Source organism: Enhydra lutris, unplaced genomic scaffold (genome assembly GCF_002288905.1).
Source record: "Enhydra lutris kenyoni isolate GAN:26980312 unplaced genomic scaffold, ASM228890v2 scaffoldscaffold57, whole genome shotgun sequence".
Taxonomy (NCBI): domain Eukaryota; kingdom Metazoa; phylum Chordata; class Mammalia; order Carnivora; family Mustelidae; genus Enhydra; species Enhydra lutris.
The window spans coordinates 12,361,764-12,377,844 of NW_019154141.1; the positions used below are offsets into that span (position 1 = coordinate 12,361,764).

Genomic DNA, 16,081 nt, shown 5'->3' on the forward strand with positions numbered 1-16,081 from the left:
ACCATCCTGGGCCACAGCTGCATGGCTGCGCCCCCTCCCAGCAGATGTCCCCCCTCTCTCTGCTCCCCCAGATCCTCACCAAGACTGGGGAGCTGTCACGGCAGCCCACCACCCACCCCGAGGAGACGGAGGAGGAGCTGACCGAGCAGCAGGAGGCCTTGCTTGGGGAGGGAGCCCTGACCATCCCCCGGGAAGGCTCCACGGAGAGCGAGAGCACGCAGGAAGACCTGGAGGAGGAGGAGGAGGAAGAGGAGGAAGAGGAGGAGGAAGAGGGGGAGGAGGACTGCATCCAGGTCAAGGATGAGGAGGGCGAGAGTGGCCCTGAAGAGGGGCCCGACTTGGATGAGTCCAGTGCTGGTTACAAAAAGGTGATCCCTCCACCCCAGCCCTTGATCACCGCCCCTCTGTCCCCCACATCCCGGTCCATCTTTGCCTTTCCCTCTCCCCACTCTGCGTGGCCCAGGATGCTCGGGGCGGGTGGGGGGGTAGCTTTATGTAGAGGGCAAACACGGAGGAGGAGGGGGCAGGGGGTGGTAGAAGGGGGTGCTGCTTGTGCTGGTCTCAGGAGAGCCTCCTCCGCCCAGTCCACCAGCCAGTCCTGGCTGCCCCTGTGACTGCCCCCCCGCTGAGCTGTGTGTGAGTGTGTGTGTGTGTGTGTGTGTGTGTGTGCGCGCGCGCGCGCGCACATGTGTGTATTTGCGCGCGCCCGTGCGTTTCCGCCTGCTTTGGGCCGGTTGTGCGTTGGTCTGTATGTGCACACGTGTGTGTGTACACACACGCCCCCACTGTTACTCCCGTCTGCCCCACACCTAGCAGCACTCCATTCACTGCGGACAGCGCTGAGCCCTCCCGGCCTGAGTCATCCTGCCCCCTCCCACGCCCCCGTCTCTCCTGCCTCTTACCTCAGTGCTACTCTGGCTGACTCATCACGTCCCCCCGCCCCCCCATCTCCTGGGAGGTGGCAGTGGTGAAGGCTGCAGTGCCTCCTGTTTCTGGTGGGAGGAGATGGGGAGCCGGTTTGGAAGAGAAGGGCTGGAACAGGGGGCCCCCCGGGAGGCCCCAGGACACTTGTCCTCACTTTCATCTCCTGCCCGCTCTCCCCTGTGCAGGTGTTCTCCGACGCCCAGCAGCTGCAACCACTTCAGGTGTTCCAGGCGCCCCTCAGCCTGGCCACTGTGCCCCACCAGGCCCTGGGCCGCACCCAGTCCTCACCTGCTGCCCCCGGCGGCCTGAAAAGCCCCCCAGACCAGCCCGCCAAGCACCTCTTCACCACAGGTGAGCCCTGCTACGCCAGTGGTCCTCCCCGCATGTGCCAGGAGCCTGTGCGTGCTACCTCAGCCACGACCGGCTGAGGGACCACGGGATTTTTGTGCCATCATCACATAAGCCCTGGGTCCCTGGGTGCCGAGAACCTACTGTCTCAGTTGGGCCACGGCCTTCTCTGGGCCCTGTCCTCTCTGTGAGGTCAAAAGTGAGGCCTCAGTCCATCCCCGAATGGACTGGGCTCTGAGGGGGCACAGATGCCCGGGGATGGTCTGACTCCACCAGTGGGGTGTCGGGAGTTGGGGGCGTGGCACACACAGGCTGTGACAGAAGGGGCAAAAGGAGGCCGTGCCCCAGATGGGGTGCAGTGCTGAGAGCATGGTGGGCAGAAATCAAAACCAGTGGGGGTTTTGGCTGCAGGTTGAGGAGCGGGGAGGCTTTTGATGGGCAGTAACAGGTGAAGGGGACCACAGGCGGAGATAAGAGGGGCATAGTGGCTGGGGGGCAGGGTGTGAGGAGGTCCCCGGGACAGGGCAGGCTTGGGGGAGCCCAGGGAGCCCTGCCGAGGGTGGCCGCGGCTAGCTGGACTGACAGGTGCGTGTGCGGCCCAGGTGTGGTCTACGACACGTTCATGCTGAAGCACCAGTGCATGTGTGGGAACACACACGTGCACCCTGAGCACGCCGGCCGGATCCAGAGCATCTGGTCGCGGCTGCAGGAGACGGGCCTGCTTAGCAAGTGTGAGGTAAGGGAGCCCTTCCTTCTTCCATCCCCCAGCCCAGACCCAGCCAAAGCCCTTGTGTCTCCCCGTCCACGAAGCCTCTCTCTGTGTCATCTTCATCCTTTGTTCAACCCCTGACCTCAGGGCCAGTCCCCTTAGCCACCTCTCCGTTCCTTCCCTTGCAGCCCGCTTTGCTGACTGGGGTCGGTCCTGGACCGGGGCGCCTGGGGGCCAGGGCGCACATTCACAAAAACCCTTGGATTCTCTGAAGGCCAGAAAGTGGCTCCATGCGTCCCAGGCTGTGGGGCAGAGAGAGGGTGTGGGCCTCAGGGAGAGCTGGGCCTTCGGCGTGTCCCCTCACCGGCCTCCTCTGCTCTCCCTGCGCAGCGGATCCGGGGTCGCAAAGCCACACTGGACGAGATCCAGACGGTGCACTCTGAGTACCACACCCTGCTCTATGGGACCAGCCCCCTCAACCGACAGAAGCTGGACAGCAAGAAGCTGCTGGGTGAGCTGGCAGGCGGGGTCTGGGCTATGTCCACTGCCCTGCGGGGATAGGGAACTGTCAGGTGGGTCCCCTAGGGCACAGGCCATCCCCTTGCTGCACTGCCCATCTCCAGGGTGCGCGTCTCCAGTCCACATAGACTATCACACGGGTGGGGTGCACTGCAGCTTGTAGAAGGGGGCGGGTCAGTGATAGGGGAGGGCTCTGCTCTTCTCCCTGATCGTCCCCTTTTTCTTCTTGCCATCTGCCCCAGAAGTAAGGTGTCCCCTCCCCAGAATAGGGCACAGACCTCTTCCAGCCGGTGTGGGCCACAGAGGCCTATCTTTTGCTTGGGTCTGGCCGCCTTTTTCAGGCATGGAGCTCGCCATCCTCTGCGGGCCCCAGCTTCCCAAGTAGCTCTGTCCCTCTTCTATGCAGGCCCCATCAGCCAGAAGATGTATGCCGTGCTGCCTTGCGGGGGCATTGGGGTGAGTAGGGTACCTGCTAATAGGGTGGGTGGGTGGGTGGCTCTCCCAGCTCTTGCCTCGCCTTTCCTGCCCACCATGGCTGCTGGGCCCACTGTCCAGGTGCCCACCCCCATTCTTGCCCTCCCCCTGCAGGGGGCACGCTGAAGCCTGCTCTCCTGCCCCCGCAGGTGGACAGTGACACTGTGTGGAATGAAATGCACTCCTCCAGTGCTGTGCGCATGGCAGTGGGCTGCCTGGTGGAGCTGGCTTTCAAGGTGGCCTCAGGAGAGCTCAAGGTGAGTGTGTGCCCAAGGCTGCGGCCCCCTTGGCTTGGTCCTCAGGGGTGGAGGACAGGGACAACCTTGCCTTTCCCTAGAGCAAGGCACTGTCCCTGGGCGTCTTAACTATCAGGTGCCGGAGTCGGGGTGGGAGATGCTAGCTCCTGGACCAGCAGGGAGGCGAGGGGTCAGGAGGGGACTGGGAAGGAGGCACGGGCATCTGATGCTCTCAGGGGTATCTCGAGGTCAGAGATGGTGCCTGCCAGCGCACGTGGCCTGTGGCTGTGTTCCTAGCATGAGGGTTCTCTTCCCTGCCTGGTTTATTTTTCCTCCTGTATTCATCCTCTCTGTGGCCACCTTGCCTGCCTGTCTGTTTGTTGTCTCTGACCCTCCATCTGCACCTCTTCAGAATGGATTTGCCATCATCCGGCCCCCAGGACACCACGCGGAGGAGTCGACAGCCATGTGAGTTCCCCTCCCACCAGACCCACTGCCCAACCCCCTTCCCTTTTCCCTCCCAGCTGAGCTGATGTGTCTGTTTTTCTCCGGGAGCAAACATCTGCTACAGCTGACCTCCCCAACCGTTTTCTCCCCCTACCCGGCCACCAGGGGTTTCTGCTTCTTCAACTCTGTAGCCATCACAACCAAACTCCTGCAGCAGAAGCTGAACGTGGGCAAGGTTCTCATCGTGGACTGGGTAGGCAGTGGGCTGCTGGGGTCGGGGTCTGCCTTCAGGAGGGCCTCACCCCGACACTGCCCCTTCTTCCTCAGGAGCCCACACCACTGCTAGGCCTGAGGCCTTACCACAGCTCTTCCTGCTGGAGCATTCGCCCAGCCCTCCCATTCCCGTGGGGCTCCCGCCTCACGAAGAGACTCGAAAGTGGTTTTAGCCCTGGTCCATCTTGGCCCCCACCTTGTAGCTTCAAGCAACTGAGATTTTCTACCTCCAATAGTATAGACCGTTACCAGCATTGCTAGAACCACTCTTTTTCTTTTCTTTTTTTTTTTTAAGTTTATTTGTTTTAAAGAGAGTGAGCGTGCGTGCCTGGTGGGAAGGGCAGGTGGAGGGAGAGGGAGAGAGAAATCCAAGTCAACTCTGTGCTGAGCGTGAAGCTCCATGCGGGTCTTTATCTCACGACCCTGAGATCATGACCTGAGCTGAAACTAAGACTTTGGGCACTTAATGGGCTGCACCACCCAGGCATCCCTGGAGCCACTCTTAATGCAGGGGGTTGGGGGGGTGGCAGACTCTGCCGGGACACACAGTACTGCTCCTGGCCACATCGAGTAGTACAAACAAGTTTGGATGTGCATTTCTATAAATGGAGACCCTGAGCTGTTGGGTGACATAGCCACAAAGGCACATAGTTTGGGGTGTTGGGCCTGACGCGTGTGCTCCTGCTGCTGGGCACCGCTTCTCAAACCCCACCTCTCAGGGCAGCGGGAAAGGCACCCACCACTCCCGGTGACTGGGAAGTGCCCAGGAGCAGTCGTCAGCAAAGACGACATCTCTTTGAAACCCAGTTCTGGCTTAGAAGGTCATGGAAACGTTGGGTTCATCAGAATGTATCTGCTTTCAGTTCCTTACCAGCTCTAATGTTTTCTCCCAATTGTTGAGTGGAATGGGCTTGCAGGGAGGTCCACCGTATGTATCCCGTGGCTTTGTGTCTCTGCACAGTGACCCACGGACCCCGGGTAGAGAAGCATGGGGTGATACCGTGGTGAACGGAACACGATGCCCTGTAGCCAGTGATGGGCTGCACCCCCTGAATTCACCATAGAGTAGAGGTGGGGGGCAAGTGGAATTTTGACCTTTGGGGCCAGAGCCTGGGATTTTTTTTCTTTTTTCTTTTTTTTTTTTTTTTAAAGATTTTATTTATTTATTTGACAGACAGAGATCACAAGTAGGCAGAGAGGCAGGCAGAGAGAGAGAGAGAGGAGGAAGCAGGCTCCCTGCGGAGCAGAGAGCCCGACGCGGGGCTCGAACCCAGGACCCTGGGATCATGACCTGAGCCGAAGGCAGAGGCTTTAACCCACTGAGCCACCCAGGCGCCCCTGGGATTTTTTTTCTGATGCTTCCATCCCTCCCCACTAGGACATTCACCACGGCAATGGCACCCAGCAAGCGTTTTATAATGACCCCTCTGTGCTCTACATCTCCTTGCATCGCTACGACAACGGGAACTTCTTTCCAGGCTCGGGGGCCCCTGAAGAGGTATGGTTCCTGGGCTCAAACGTGGGGCCCCTTGGGGAGGTGGCAGAACAGGACCTGTCAGGGAGCCCCGGAGGCCTGTGGTGGTGCTGGGTCCCCAGGGAGTCTGGGCTCCTAGTGGGAGGACCACACAGGCCAATTGCCCCTCCATGCAGAGCAGCAGTGAGTGGAGCAAGGGCTGGAATCAGGGCTGAGGGTGGGGGCGATGTCTGGGATCCCCAGGCAGTGAGAATAACCCCTGCCCCACCGCGCTGCCAGGTTGGCGGAGGGCCGGGCGTGGGGTACAATGTGAACGTGGCATGGACGGGAGGTGTGGACCCCCCCATCGGAGACGTGGAGTACCTAACGGCCTTCAGGTGGGGACTGAGAAGGGCCAAGGGCGGGGTGGGAGCCCCCTGGGCCCTGCCATGGGAGGGGCAGAAGGCACTCAGTTTGGTGCGGGTGGAGGGGGTTGTCTCTGGGTGGGGACCAGAGCGAGGTGAGGCCTGGCCTAGCCACCCGCCCGGGTCAGCTTGGGCCCTCTCCTTTTGCAGGACAGTGGTGATGCCCATTGCCCACGAGTTCTCACCTGATGTGGTCCTGGTCTCTGCCGGGTTTGATGCTGTTGAGGGACACCTGTCTCCACTGGGTGGCTACTCTGTCACCGCCAGATGTGAGTGCTGGGGGATGGAGGGAGGCTGCGGAGCAGTGAGGACGGGGTTGAGTGGGGACACAGAGCAGGAAGGGATTGGTATTGCAGAGGCTGGGAGGATGGAAGCGGGGTGGGGGGGCAGGTCCAAGACTTGGAATCATCTTGGCAGGAGCCTCCTGCTCTCCCTCTGCCTGCTTTGGACTTGGGGACAAGCAGGTGGGTGTGGGGTAGCAGAGGGTACGTCTCCTCCCAGATCATAGGGATAGAGCTTGTTGATCCCTTGTGTTTCAGTGGTGTTCCTTGGGACGTATAATTGGAATTTTTTAAAATCTCATCTGTTGTTTTATCTTTAATGGAGCATTTAGTCCATTGACATTAAATTTCATTATGGAGATGTATTGGGGCTTAAATCTGCCATCTTATTTTGTGCTATTTGTTCCACCTCTTTTGTTTATTTTCTCTTCTTCCTTACCTTCTCCTGTTTTGTTTTTTTTTTCTTCTTCCTCCCTTCACCCATCCCTAAAGGCTTTGGCCACTTGACCAGGCAGCTGATGACTCTGGCAGGGGGCCGGGTGGTGCTGGCCCTGGAGGGAGGCCACGACTTGACCGCCATCTGTGATGCCTCTGAGGCCTGTGTCTCGGCTCTGCTCAGTGTAGAGGTAAGGGGTACAGGGAGGCAGTGGGGGTGAGGGGCCAGGGAGAGGCTAGTAAGGGAGGGCCCCTTTCTTGATCAAGCAACACTGATCAAGAAGGTGGGAAGGTTTTCCTGGGTCCTAAAGACCGCTGCTGGCCAGGGAGGGCTTTCTGACCCAGGGTTCCTCCAGAAAGCTAGGTTCGCGGGGACGCCTGGGTGGCTCAGTTGGTTGGGCAGCTGCCTTCGGCTCAGGTCATGATCCCAGCATCCTGGGATCGAGTCCCACATCGGGCTCCTTGCTCTGCAGGGAGCCTGCTTCTCCCTCTGCCTCTGCCTGCCATTCTGTCATCCTGTGCTCACTCTCTCTCCCTCTCTCTCTCTGATAAATAAATAAAAGATAAATAAATTAAAAAAAAAAGGAAAGAAAAAACGAAAGAAAGCTAGGTTCGCCCCTTTCATGGGAGATCTCTGGGGCCGAATGTGGGGTGTTTAGGGGACCAGGCCCCACCCTGGCTCACTCCCCACCATGAGCCTTCTCTTCTTTCCCCTTCAGCTGCAGCCCTTGGACGAGGCAGTCTTGCAACAAAAGCCCAACATCAACGCAGTGGCCACGCTAGAGAAAGTCATCGAGATCCAGAGTGCGTGAGATGAGGCTCAGACCTCAGCCGGCCAAGGGGGCAGAAGCTTACAGGCCTGCCAGGGCTGGGGATGTAGTATGGGGCTCTCTGTCCTCCCTGACCCGTTTGCCCCTTGTCCACAGGCAAACACTGGAGCTGCGTCCAGAGGTTCGCCGCTGGTCTAGGCCGTTCCCTGCGGGAGGCCCAGGCAGGTGAGACGGAGGAGGCAGAGACTGTGAGCGCCATGGCCTTGCTGTCAGTGGGGGCCGAGCAGGCCCAGGCTGCCGCAGCCCGGGAGCACAGCCCCAGGTAAGCTTCCTTTCTGACTTCTGCCCTTGCCCATGCTGGTGCCCCTACCTCAGTGCCCCCCCTCCAATCACCCTGTGCTTGTTCCTCCAGGCCGCCAGAGGAGCCCATGGAGCAGGAGCCTGCCCTGTGACACCCTGGCCCCCATTCCTCTGGGCTTCATCATTGTGATTTTGTTTATTTTTTCTATTAAAAACAAAAAGTCACACATTCAACAACGTGTGCCGTGTGGGTCTCTCAGCCTTGCCCCCCTGCTCCTCCAAGCTGTCTTGGGCCTCGCTCCCAACTTGCCACAGCGTGGCCCACGTCTCCATTCTAGAAGTTTGCTTCCCCTGTAAGGCGTGTGGGGGGGGGTGCCCTTTCCAGCCCCTCATCCATGTTGTGTCCCATGCCCACTTTCCCACAGGCTGTCCTTTTCCCCCTTGGAGCCTGGGCCAGTTTAAGGTGGGCATGGGGGCCCAGATAGTACCGTCTGGTTTTGGGGTCTCCCTGACTGAACAGGGAACAGTAAGTTTGGTGCCTTGGCTTCAGTTGACTTGGGGGGAAATGCCTTAATTTCACCCTCCTTCCCTCTCCAACCTCAGGGGAAGATCAGGAAGGTTGCTTTACAGTGTAAGATACAGAGTGGAAGGGAGGTGGTCTCCCATCCTGCAGTTTTCCACCGTTTTCCCTCTTTGTCGTCCTCACCATCTCTGCATAGACCCCCTTTCCCTCCTTTCTCCTGGCCTCAGCACTGAGGGGAGGGCTTCTGCCCCAGGAGGTGAGCCTGTGGTCTGTGGGCCAGGCAATCTTACTTCACACTTCTCCTGGCCTGTTTTCCGTTCCCAGGGGCTGGAGAGGGTCAGAGTGTGTGGGGAGGGATGGGGCGGGACTCCTAGGTTCTGAGGGACCGGGGGAGCTGCAGAACCAGGCCGCTCTCTGCCTTACTCTTTTGGCTTCCCTGGCCCTCTGCTGGCACAGCCTGGGGAGGGGGAGGTGATCCCTGCAGGGGGACTCCGGGCTGGTGAGAGACCCACTGCTGTTCAGGACCACATTACCCCAGCCATCCAGCAGGCCATAAGGGTCAGTGGCCCACCTCCCTCCTGTGGCCTTTGACCCTGAAGCCCAGGGATGGTGAGGGTAGGGGTTCTAGAAGGGGCAAGGCCAGAACCCAGGAACCCAGGAGTCTGCCTTCAGCTATAGCTTCCCTTCCTCCTGGGCTTCCTCTGCTGGTCACTAGCCCAAGGGAGCTAAGACAGGAGGAACTGAACAGCACCCTTTCTCTTTCCCAGGAGCCCAGCCTGGCCCTCTGTTTCAGAGGTTGGGGAGCTCATAAGTCTTCTAGGGAATGCGGTCTAGCCTGTAGGAAACCAAAGATGGGAAGCGGTTCCCAGGGGGCTGAGTCTTCCTCCCTCTTCCTCCCAACACCACACATACTTTCTTTCCACTCCATCCTGAGGGCCTCACCTGTCTGTTTACATATTTATTATCCTAATGGGGGCCTGAGTAGGATTGAGGGAGCTAGGAGAGGGCCAGGAGTCCCACCACCATTGGCTCATTGTGTGCTATGTCTTGTGTATTGTTAGTGTGTTCTAGATCCTCCTGGGGGATGCGGATGGGGCTAGGCCCAGTGTAGCAAGCCTCACCTTGCTGAGCCCCAGCTCCAGGCCCTTAACCCTCCTTCTCCCCATGGCTGGTCTGGTTCTCATGTAAACCCACTCCTTGCTTTGTCTCCCTGGATATGGATTTCAGTTAAGTATTTTGTAATCTGTTACACTGTGTGTCCTTATGTAAATAAACTTGTTTCTGGCAGTGCCTTCTGGGGCTGTTGTTTCTCTTCTCTGGGCTTCCAAATGGAATAGAGGTTCTCATTCCCCATCCTGGCCCAAAAAACTGCTCTGCTTTTCTCCAGTCCCTGGAGTAGCCAATTTAGGAAACAAGAGGCTGGGGTGGGAGAGAGCGGTGTCTCTGTCCTCAGAGGTTAGAGATAAGGTTTCACCAAACCTAGCCATAGCATTTCATGGGACCTCTCTTGTGGCCTAGGTGGCGATGCTGGGGAGAGGGCCCAGGCGGAAGGTCTCCGTGGAAACGGGTGTGGGGGGGTGCAGAACAGGTGGCCTGGCGAGGGTCTCACTTGGACACACACAGGCAAGATCAGTGGAAATGTGCGCATAGGCAAGAAAAAGAATCCGGAAGTGTTCAAGGGCTTTATTGGGGCTGTTCTGAGCCCCTCACAGTGTTACAGGAGCCCATTGGTCTTGATGTTGCCTTAGCTCCCTGGGAGCTCAGAGGGGGAAGGCAGGACGACCAGCCTTTCTGGGAGGAGAGAAGGCCCTTCTCTGGGGCTAAGACCAGATGATGGAGCAGTGGGAGACTGAGGATGAGCAGGGCCTGCTGGGAGCTGGAAAGGGAATGGGGCTGCCTTCTGGAGTGTGGAGGTCACGGAGTGTTGGCTTTTTGGGGTGGGGGATGCAAATGGGAACAGGAGGCACCTGAAGTCAGGAAGAGCGGACGGGTGGTGTTTCGTGGGCACTGAACGTGTACACCACCCAGGGCACGAGGGCCAGGACCAGGCATGGCCACAGGGTGTACTTGAGGAAATTGAAGATGTAGAAAAGGCTGATCTGAGGGGGGTGGCCCAGCCAGTCCAGGGGGCCCAGCAGCCCCATGGCCAGCACAAGGCAGGCTATCTTCTGGCCATGTCCCAAGTATGCCCGCCGTACCTGGGCATAGCAGGGAGAGTGCAGGGCGATGCCCAGACCCAGGGCGGCCCCCGAGTCGCGGCTCAGGGAGGCAAAGGGCCGGCTATCCACGTGCACCCACTCAGGCCGCTCACACCACTTGGAGGCCAGGCTGATGGACCTATGGGGAGGAGGGTCTTTGCCAGGAAAGATTCCCCTCGAAGCATGAGGGCCAATGGCTTTTAGCTCCTTTGGGGTCTACCCCCATGTTCTGCTGTGACCCAGGGAGAGTCTGTGTTTGTGAAAAGGAACGCAAACCAGGGACCTACCAAGGCTAGGTACAAGCGAAGCAGGACAGGCTCCAGCCTGCCCAAGCTTCAGAGCAGGACTTACCAAGAAAGATCCAGGCCCAGTGTAAAGAGGGTCCAATAAATGAGGCTAGCACCCAGCAAGAGGGCCAGGGAGGTCAGTCCGTAGAAGCTTAGCTCCCGCTCCGTGGGCACGCGGGGTGTCATGAGCCAGCCCAGGACAGCACCTAGAGAAGTGGGGTAATAGCAGCTTCAAGAGGTTTGGGATATGAGCCCCCTGAGCTGTAGGGCAGCTTGGCAAAATAGTCTGAGCTGTAAGGGCACCTTGGGGTCCACTCTAGGAAGGGAAGATCCTATACTGGTCCTCCCACTGCCAGAGGCACCCCCAGGCCCACCCTGGGGCCCCAGCTGCTCACCAGTTATTAGGCCACCCAACACCTGGTGAGGGAAATGTGCTAAGAGGAAGATCCGGGACAGGCCGACCGCCAATAGGAAGGTGCAGTAAGCCAGGCTGGGTATCATCCTTACCCAGTGGCTACAAAGAAAAGCAAACAGGTCAGGGGGTGTCCATACACAGCTCGGCTTCCCCCAGCACTCAAGCACTTCATGGTTTGACCAAATGCCCCAGGGCCCCCAGAACTCCAGCTCCCAGGCTGCCCTGCTGCTGGGTTTTTTGGATCCAGGGGTTGGGGGGATGGTAGGCAATGCCGAGGCATACCTGTGGGTCCGCGTGGCCAGCTGGGAAGAGATGGCCGTCATGATGGGCCAGAGGGCGGCTCCTGTGATCATGCAGTGTCCAGAAGGGCTGCCTGCCAGGGGATCCAGAAGCTTGAGGTGAGAGCATGAGCGTGGAACTCAGGAGCCCCTAGTGATAGCTGAATGCAGTTGCCATTGCACACCTCCCCCTCACCCCCACCCCTGCCCCCCCCCCCCCCCCCCCCGCCCCACCTTGGTCCCTCTGCCCTGCAGCCTACTTCACCGCTACCTGAGCCCACTGCTGTCAGTCTTCTGCTTTGCCCTGTGTCTCTTGGCTCTACTCAAAACAAGGTGGTTAGCTGCACTCTGGCCTGGGTGCTCTCCTCCCAGAATTCAACTCAGTCTTCCCAGGCTCTCTTTGTTCTCTGGGTCAGTAACGGAGGGGCTGGGTGTCTGGTTAGGCCACCCTGGCTGAAAAGCACTCTGAAACACTCACCAAATCCTAACCACACCAGGACAGGGAGGTTTGGGGCTTCCTACCTGGACCAGTTTCACAAGAAGAGGGGAACTGGTGAACCTGGGCTGGGGCCTGGCTGTAGTACCCAGACTCATGGACCCACCAAAAGGGCCTGTCTCCAAACAGAAACCTAGAAGAGAACAGATGCAAGATGACATTACACACACCTGCAGCCAGGGGAACAGGCGGGGAGCAGAAGGATGTTTCTGGAGGGCCTGCATGGTGGAGTCTGCCGGGGAGTCCAATTCTGTGCATTACCTTGCAGTGATTTTTTTTTTTTTTTTTTTTTTTACTTTGGAAGAGAATGCACGCTATTTTTAAAGAAGTGATGAGGAGACAAGAGACCATGTGCGTGCACATGTGTGCAAGTGCGCACTCGGGAAATGTTCATTAGTTCCACTCTTATCCCACTACAGGGCCAGCCCTACTCTTCTCACTCCTAGTGAGCCCGGGACCTGCCCCTTTTGCTCCCAGACCCCTACTCGTGCTCCTGCTTCTCCCTCTTCCTATTCCCCAAATTCCAGCCTCAATTACCTACATGTGAACTCCTTAGGTGGGTCTCCGGTGTTTGAAACCGGGAAAGGGAAATGGACAGAGGAAACTGAGAAAGAACAAGGAGGACCAAAAGCTCAAGATCCCCTGGCCTGGCAGGTGCTTCGCTGGACCCTGGGAAACAGCACACAGAAGAGGCTACGCTGCTGGGGCCAGAAAGAGAAAAGGTGGGAGAGCAGAAAAGATGCTGCTGGGGAGGGACACAAGAAAGGGAGCTGCCTCTCCTTGCCACCAGGTTCACACACCAGGTGCTCCAATCACACTTAGGAAATGAACAAGGGCTTTGTCACGTGGGGGAGGGGGCACTGAGCATGTCTACCTAACACAGCTCACACAGATTCTGAGCAGAGAGAGAAAGCAAAGCAAAGGGCAATTAGGCAAAAAGGAAATGGTGAGACCGTTGCTTTTCCCTTTTCAGGAGGGATGAAACTCTTGCAGAGAAGAGTGGAGGGGAGGGTAACTCCTATTTTGTTTTTCAGCAAGTCATTCCAGCCTGTTCAAATGTCTCCTCTGAACTCCCTTCCCTCCCCCAGGCAAGGCATCAGGCAACAGGGGATGAGGTGAATGGGGAGGAGCAGCTCACGCCCAGCGGGAGGCAGAGCTCCCCTCTTCACCCCGGAGAGAACAGGTGGCACCAAGAGATAAGCCCTGGGGGCCCCACACACTTGCCTGGGATTCCCGGCTTCTAAGTCTGTGTGAGGAGCCCACTAGTAAACGGAGGAGAAAAGGAAGGAGCAAGTGTTTCCTGGGAGGCAGTGCTTTTCAAGTCTTACTAGGCACTCCAATTATCTGAGGTGTTTGATAAAATGCAGATTCTGATTCAGTAGCTCTGGCCTGGGGCTTGAGATCTTGCATTTCTAGCAAGTTTGCAAGGGCTTCCCAAGCTGCTGGTCCTGGTCCAGGAAATGCACCTTAATTCTCCAGCTCCTTAGCAGCTATTGTGAAGCCTGGCACAAAGCATGCTTCTTAGCAACTATGTCAAATAAATGAATGACTAGATGAATGAAAGGGGGAGCTGAGAAGCAGGACTTTATGCTACTTAAGCCGCCCTAGCCTCTTCTTAAAATACAGATTCCCAACTCTTTCCCTGAAATTTCTAAGTCTGTATGTCTGAGGTGGGATGAGGTACTGCATTCTAAAGGCGCCTCTTAGGTGATTTCTCTGATCAGGCCTGTTTGAGAAATACGGGTTTAATGAGTAACATAGGGACTCTGAGGTCTGAGACCAAGATGCACAGTGATGCTCAAAGGAAAAAAGGCAGGGGATACGGGGTAGGGGAGAGGAGGTCTTAAGGCTATGGGTTCAGTGGGGCGGGTTGGCGGGGGAGGTCCGAGCCTTTAAGGCACCTGCTTAGATCAGGGCTTGCCCAGGACTCAGGGCCCTTGGGGGTGGGGGGCCAGGGCGCCGAGGGCTTCGCTGTCTCACCACTTGAAGACGAGGTTGAGCCACTCGGTGATGAGGCTGATCCAGAGCACTGCGATGCCCACGCGGCGGGAAGCGTAGTAGGCCGCGGGGAAGTAGAACAGAAAGAGGCTCTTGGGATCGCCCAGAAAGGTGACCCAGAGCCACACGTTCTCCAACCAAGGCAGTTGGTTTTGCAGTGCCTCAGCCATCGCGATGCCCGCGCCCAGCGTGGACTCCATGACGACCCAGGAGCCGGCGGGGCGGGTTTATGCTCTAAGGCGGAAGCCGAGGAGTCCCGGAGACAAGGAAGCGGCTCCCCACTGCGGTCCAAAGCCCACCTCTCTAAGCCCCCGGCTCCGCCCCCGGCCCGTGGCCGGCGCAGAGCCCCGCCTCCTGCCCCGCCCCTCAGCAGTCCCAGACTCGCGCTAGCCGGGCCTTTAGCCGGTACCGTTTCCTCCAGTGCTCTTCCCGGGCCTTCCTTTCTACTGGTCAGCGCAGGGGACAAATCTTTGCGAAGGCGTTTCCGCAGAGCCCCACGTGGCCGCTGTTGCCGGCACGTGGGCATTGGGCTCAGAGGCGGCTGTCGCTGCTGTTCCGGGTCAAAGGAAGGACTGACTTGCGGGTCGGCGACGCGCCCGGGGTTCTCGCTTTGCCGCTGCGAGATGGATGTGTTATCACCGACATGTGGATTCATTCCATACCAGACCTCTTTTCTCCGGTACCGTTACCCTCCAGAGATATTCAGAGATTTCATGAAGTGAAGGCTACGGGCACTGCTTCACCGGTGGAGCCAGGCATCGCCGGTCAGCGCTGAAGCGGGACCTTAAATTTACATACACCTCTAATCAGACCATGCTCTTCTCCCCCAGCCCAAGAATCTTCCGCCCAAATTCATCCGTTGTTGATTTGGAAGCTGACAGATAAGCCTCTTAATTTTGAGGAGTCTTCCCTAAACACTTGCAAATTCTTACACGTAGCAGTGTAAGTCACACTTCCTCCCACTTCTAAGCTTGCTTTACCTCCCTCCTTCCATTTCTTTGCCTTCCAAAACCCCGATGGGCAGGTAAAACCGTGAGGTAGTAGCTGGGTTGGTATGGGAAGAGGAGGGGCACACACCCACGACAAAATTTGGAATAATCTTCTCGAGGAACACACACACAAAATAGAAACCTCAGCTATTCTAGGCGAGCTTCTGCCTAGAGGCAGAGCTGGGGTAGGAGGAGACTGTTGAATGGCTCCCCAGTTCCTTCCTACCTCAAGCAACTTTTTTCTTGGAGAGTTTTCTGATGGGTGGATGAAATTGTGAATGTAAATATGGTTCTTGGAAAGAGATTAATTTCACTAATTAAAAAGGTGTGGGGAAGGGAAGCTGGATACAAATGTCACTTCACTTCCTTGCTAAATGTTTTTGGTTGCCCCAAGGAGAAAGCCTACATTTTCTAGGTCTTTAAAAGTTTGCTCAGGCTCTACCAAGACAACCTTAACCAGCCTACCCCCACAACTCCATTTCATCATATCTCTGAACTACTTTATGTTCCTTGAAATCACCAGGCTCTCTCTCCTTTTAGAGATCATGCTTGTCTTTTAGGTCTCAGATTTTTTTCACTTCTTCCAGGAAGCTTTTCCTAACAGTACCTGACAGTCATATATATGAAAACCTATAATCACGCTGCCATATAAAAAGTGGAGCAGCAGTTACATGTGACTTGAGAGGGTCAGGCTTGAAAGTTCTCTGAAAAAACACAACTAAGAGGGAGCAGTATATTTATTCCTATTACAATGATTGTACTAATATACACCCCAAATTGGGAAGTTGATGTCTCTTGCAGGGCAAGGAAACACTTTGGAACTGTGTTCAGGTTAAGTAGGACCAGGGCTGGCCCTTTGCCTCTGTCTGGACTAGAGAAAGTTCAGCCTATTGTTAGTCAGACATGAGGCTCCAGAATTTCCATGGAAGGAGGGGCGGTAGGTGGATTAGGGACAGAAACTGGTGATGACAGGGCTTGAAAATTGCATCTTGCATGTTTAAACTTTTATATATCAGATGGACACTAATGGGGGAGGGCCAAAACTCCTGCCCCAAGGCCACCTTTGTCACTACCGCTTCTCATTCCTGCCCTTTGCCTGGCTTTCTAGAGAGGGCAAGATGGGAGATGGGGAAACATCTCAAGTTCCAAGGGTGATGGGTGATCATGGAGGAACAACAATTTATTAAAGACCTACTACATACCATTCATTTGTACACATCATCTCACTAAAAAATACTCTGGACGGTATTGTTTAATATAGCAGAGCAGTAAATAGCACCGTCTTTGTAAGTAGCATTTGTCA

General features: G+C 56.9%; 2 protein-coding genes across 12 annotated transcripts in view; one reads left to right on the forward strand and one right to left on the reverse strand.

Moving 5' to 3' along the window:
* The window catches only part of LOC111158026 (histone deacetylase 5), a 38,748-nt gene extending 29,346 nt beyond the window's left edge, over positions 1-9,402 (forward strand). For 8 of the 9 annotated variants that reach the window (XM_022519810.1, XM_022519811.1, XM_022519813.1 and 5 more), the window contains 15 exons: positions 72-368; positions 1,110-1,275; positions 1,875-2,008; positions 2,372-2,492; positions 2,907-2,956; positions 3,124-3,231; positions 3,623-3,678; positions 3,823-3,910; positions 5,309-5,428; positions 5,684-5,781; positions 5,959-6,077; positions 6,582-6,715; positions 7,244-7,328; positions 7,451-7,616; positions 7,707-9,402. In XM_022519810.1, the coding sequence (XP_022375518.1) occupies positions 72-368; positions 1,110-1,275; positions 1,875-2,008; positions 2,372-2,492; positions 2,907-2,956; positions 3,124-3,231; positions 3,623-3,678; positions 3,823-3,910; positions 5,309-5,428; positions 5,684-5,781; positions 5,959-6,077; positions 6,582-6,715; positions 7,244-7,328; positions 7,451-7,616; positions 7,707-7,746 (1,782 nt within the window). In that variant the 3' untranslated portion in view covers positions 7,747-9,402. Of the gene's footprint in view, positions 1-71; positions 369-1,109; positions 1,276-1,874; positions 2,009-2,371; positions 2,493-2,906; positions 2,957-3,123; positions 3,232-3,622; positions 3,679-3,822; positions 3,911-5,308; positions 5,429-5,683; positions 5,782-5,958; positions 6,078-6,581; positions 6,716-7,243; positions 7,329-7,450; positions 7,621-7,706 lie in introns of those variants that run through there. The other variant, XM_022519809.1, reaches the window with a different exon arrangement.
* Positions 6,053-14,132, reverse strand: LOC111158028 (glucose-6-phosphatase catalytic subunit 3). Of its 3 annotated transcripts, none has more exons than XM_022519818.1 (6): positions 13,772-14,132; positions 11,818-11,924; positions 11,300-11,390; positions 10,998-11,116; positions 10,667-10,808; positions 6,053-6,102 (listed from the first exon to the last, which is right to left on the reverse strand). In XM_022519818.1, exons 1-6 carry the CDS (start codon positions 13,987-13,989, stop codon positions 6,066-6,068), a joined length of 714 nt encoding a protein of 237 aa, XP_022375526.1. In that variant the 5' UTR covers positions 13,990-14,132; the 3' UTR covers positions 6,053-6,065. The 3 variants fall into 3 exon arrangements, with proteins under 3 accessions (XP_022375526.1, XP_022375525.1, XP_022375527.1); XM_022519817.1 differs by lacking the exon at positions 6,053-6,102 and adding an exon at positions 9,793-10,454; XM_022519819.1 differs by lacking the exons at positions 6,053-6,102; positions 10,998-11,116 and adding an exon at positions 9,793-10,454.
* Between the last annotated feature and the right edge of the window lie 1,949 nt (positions 14,133-16,081).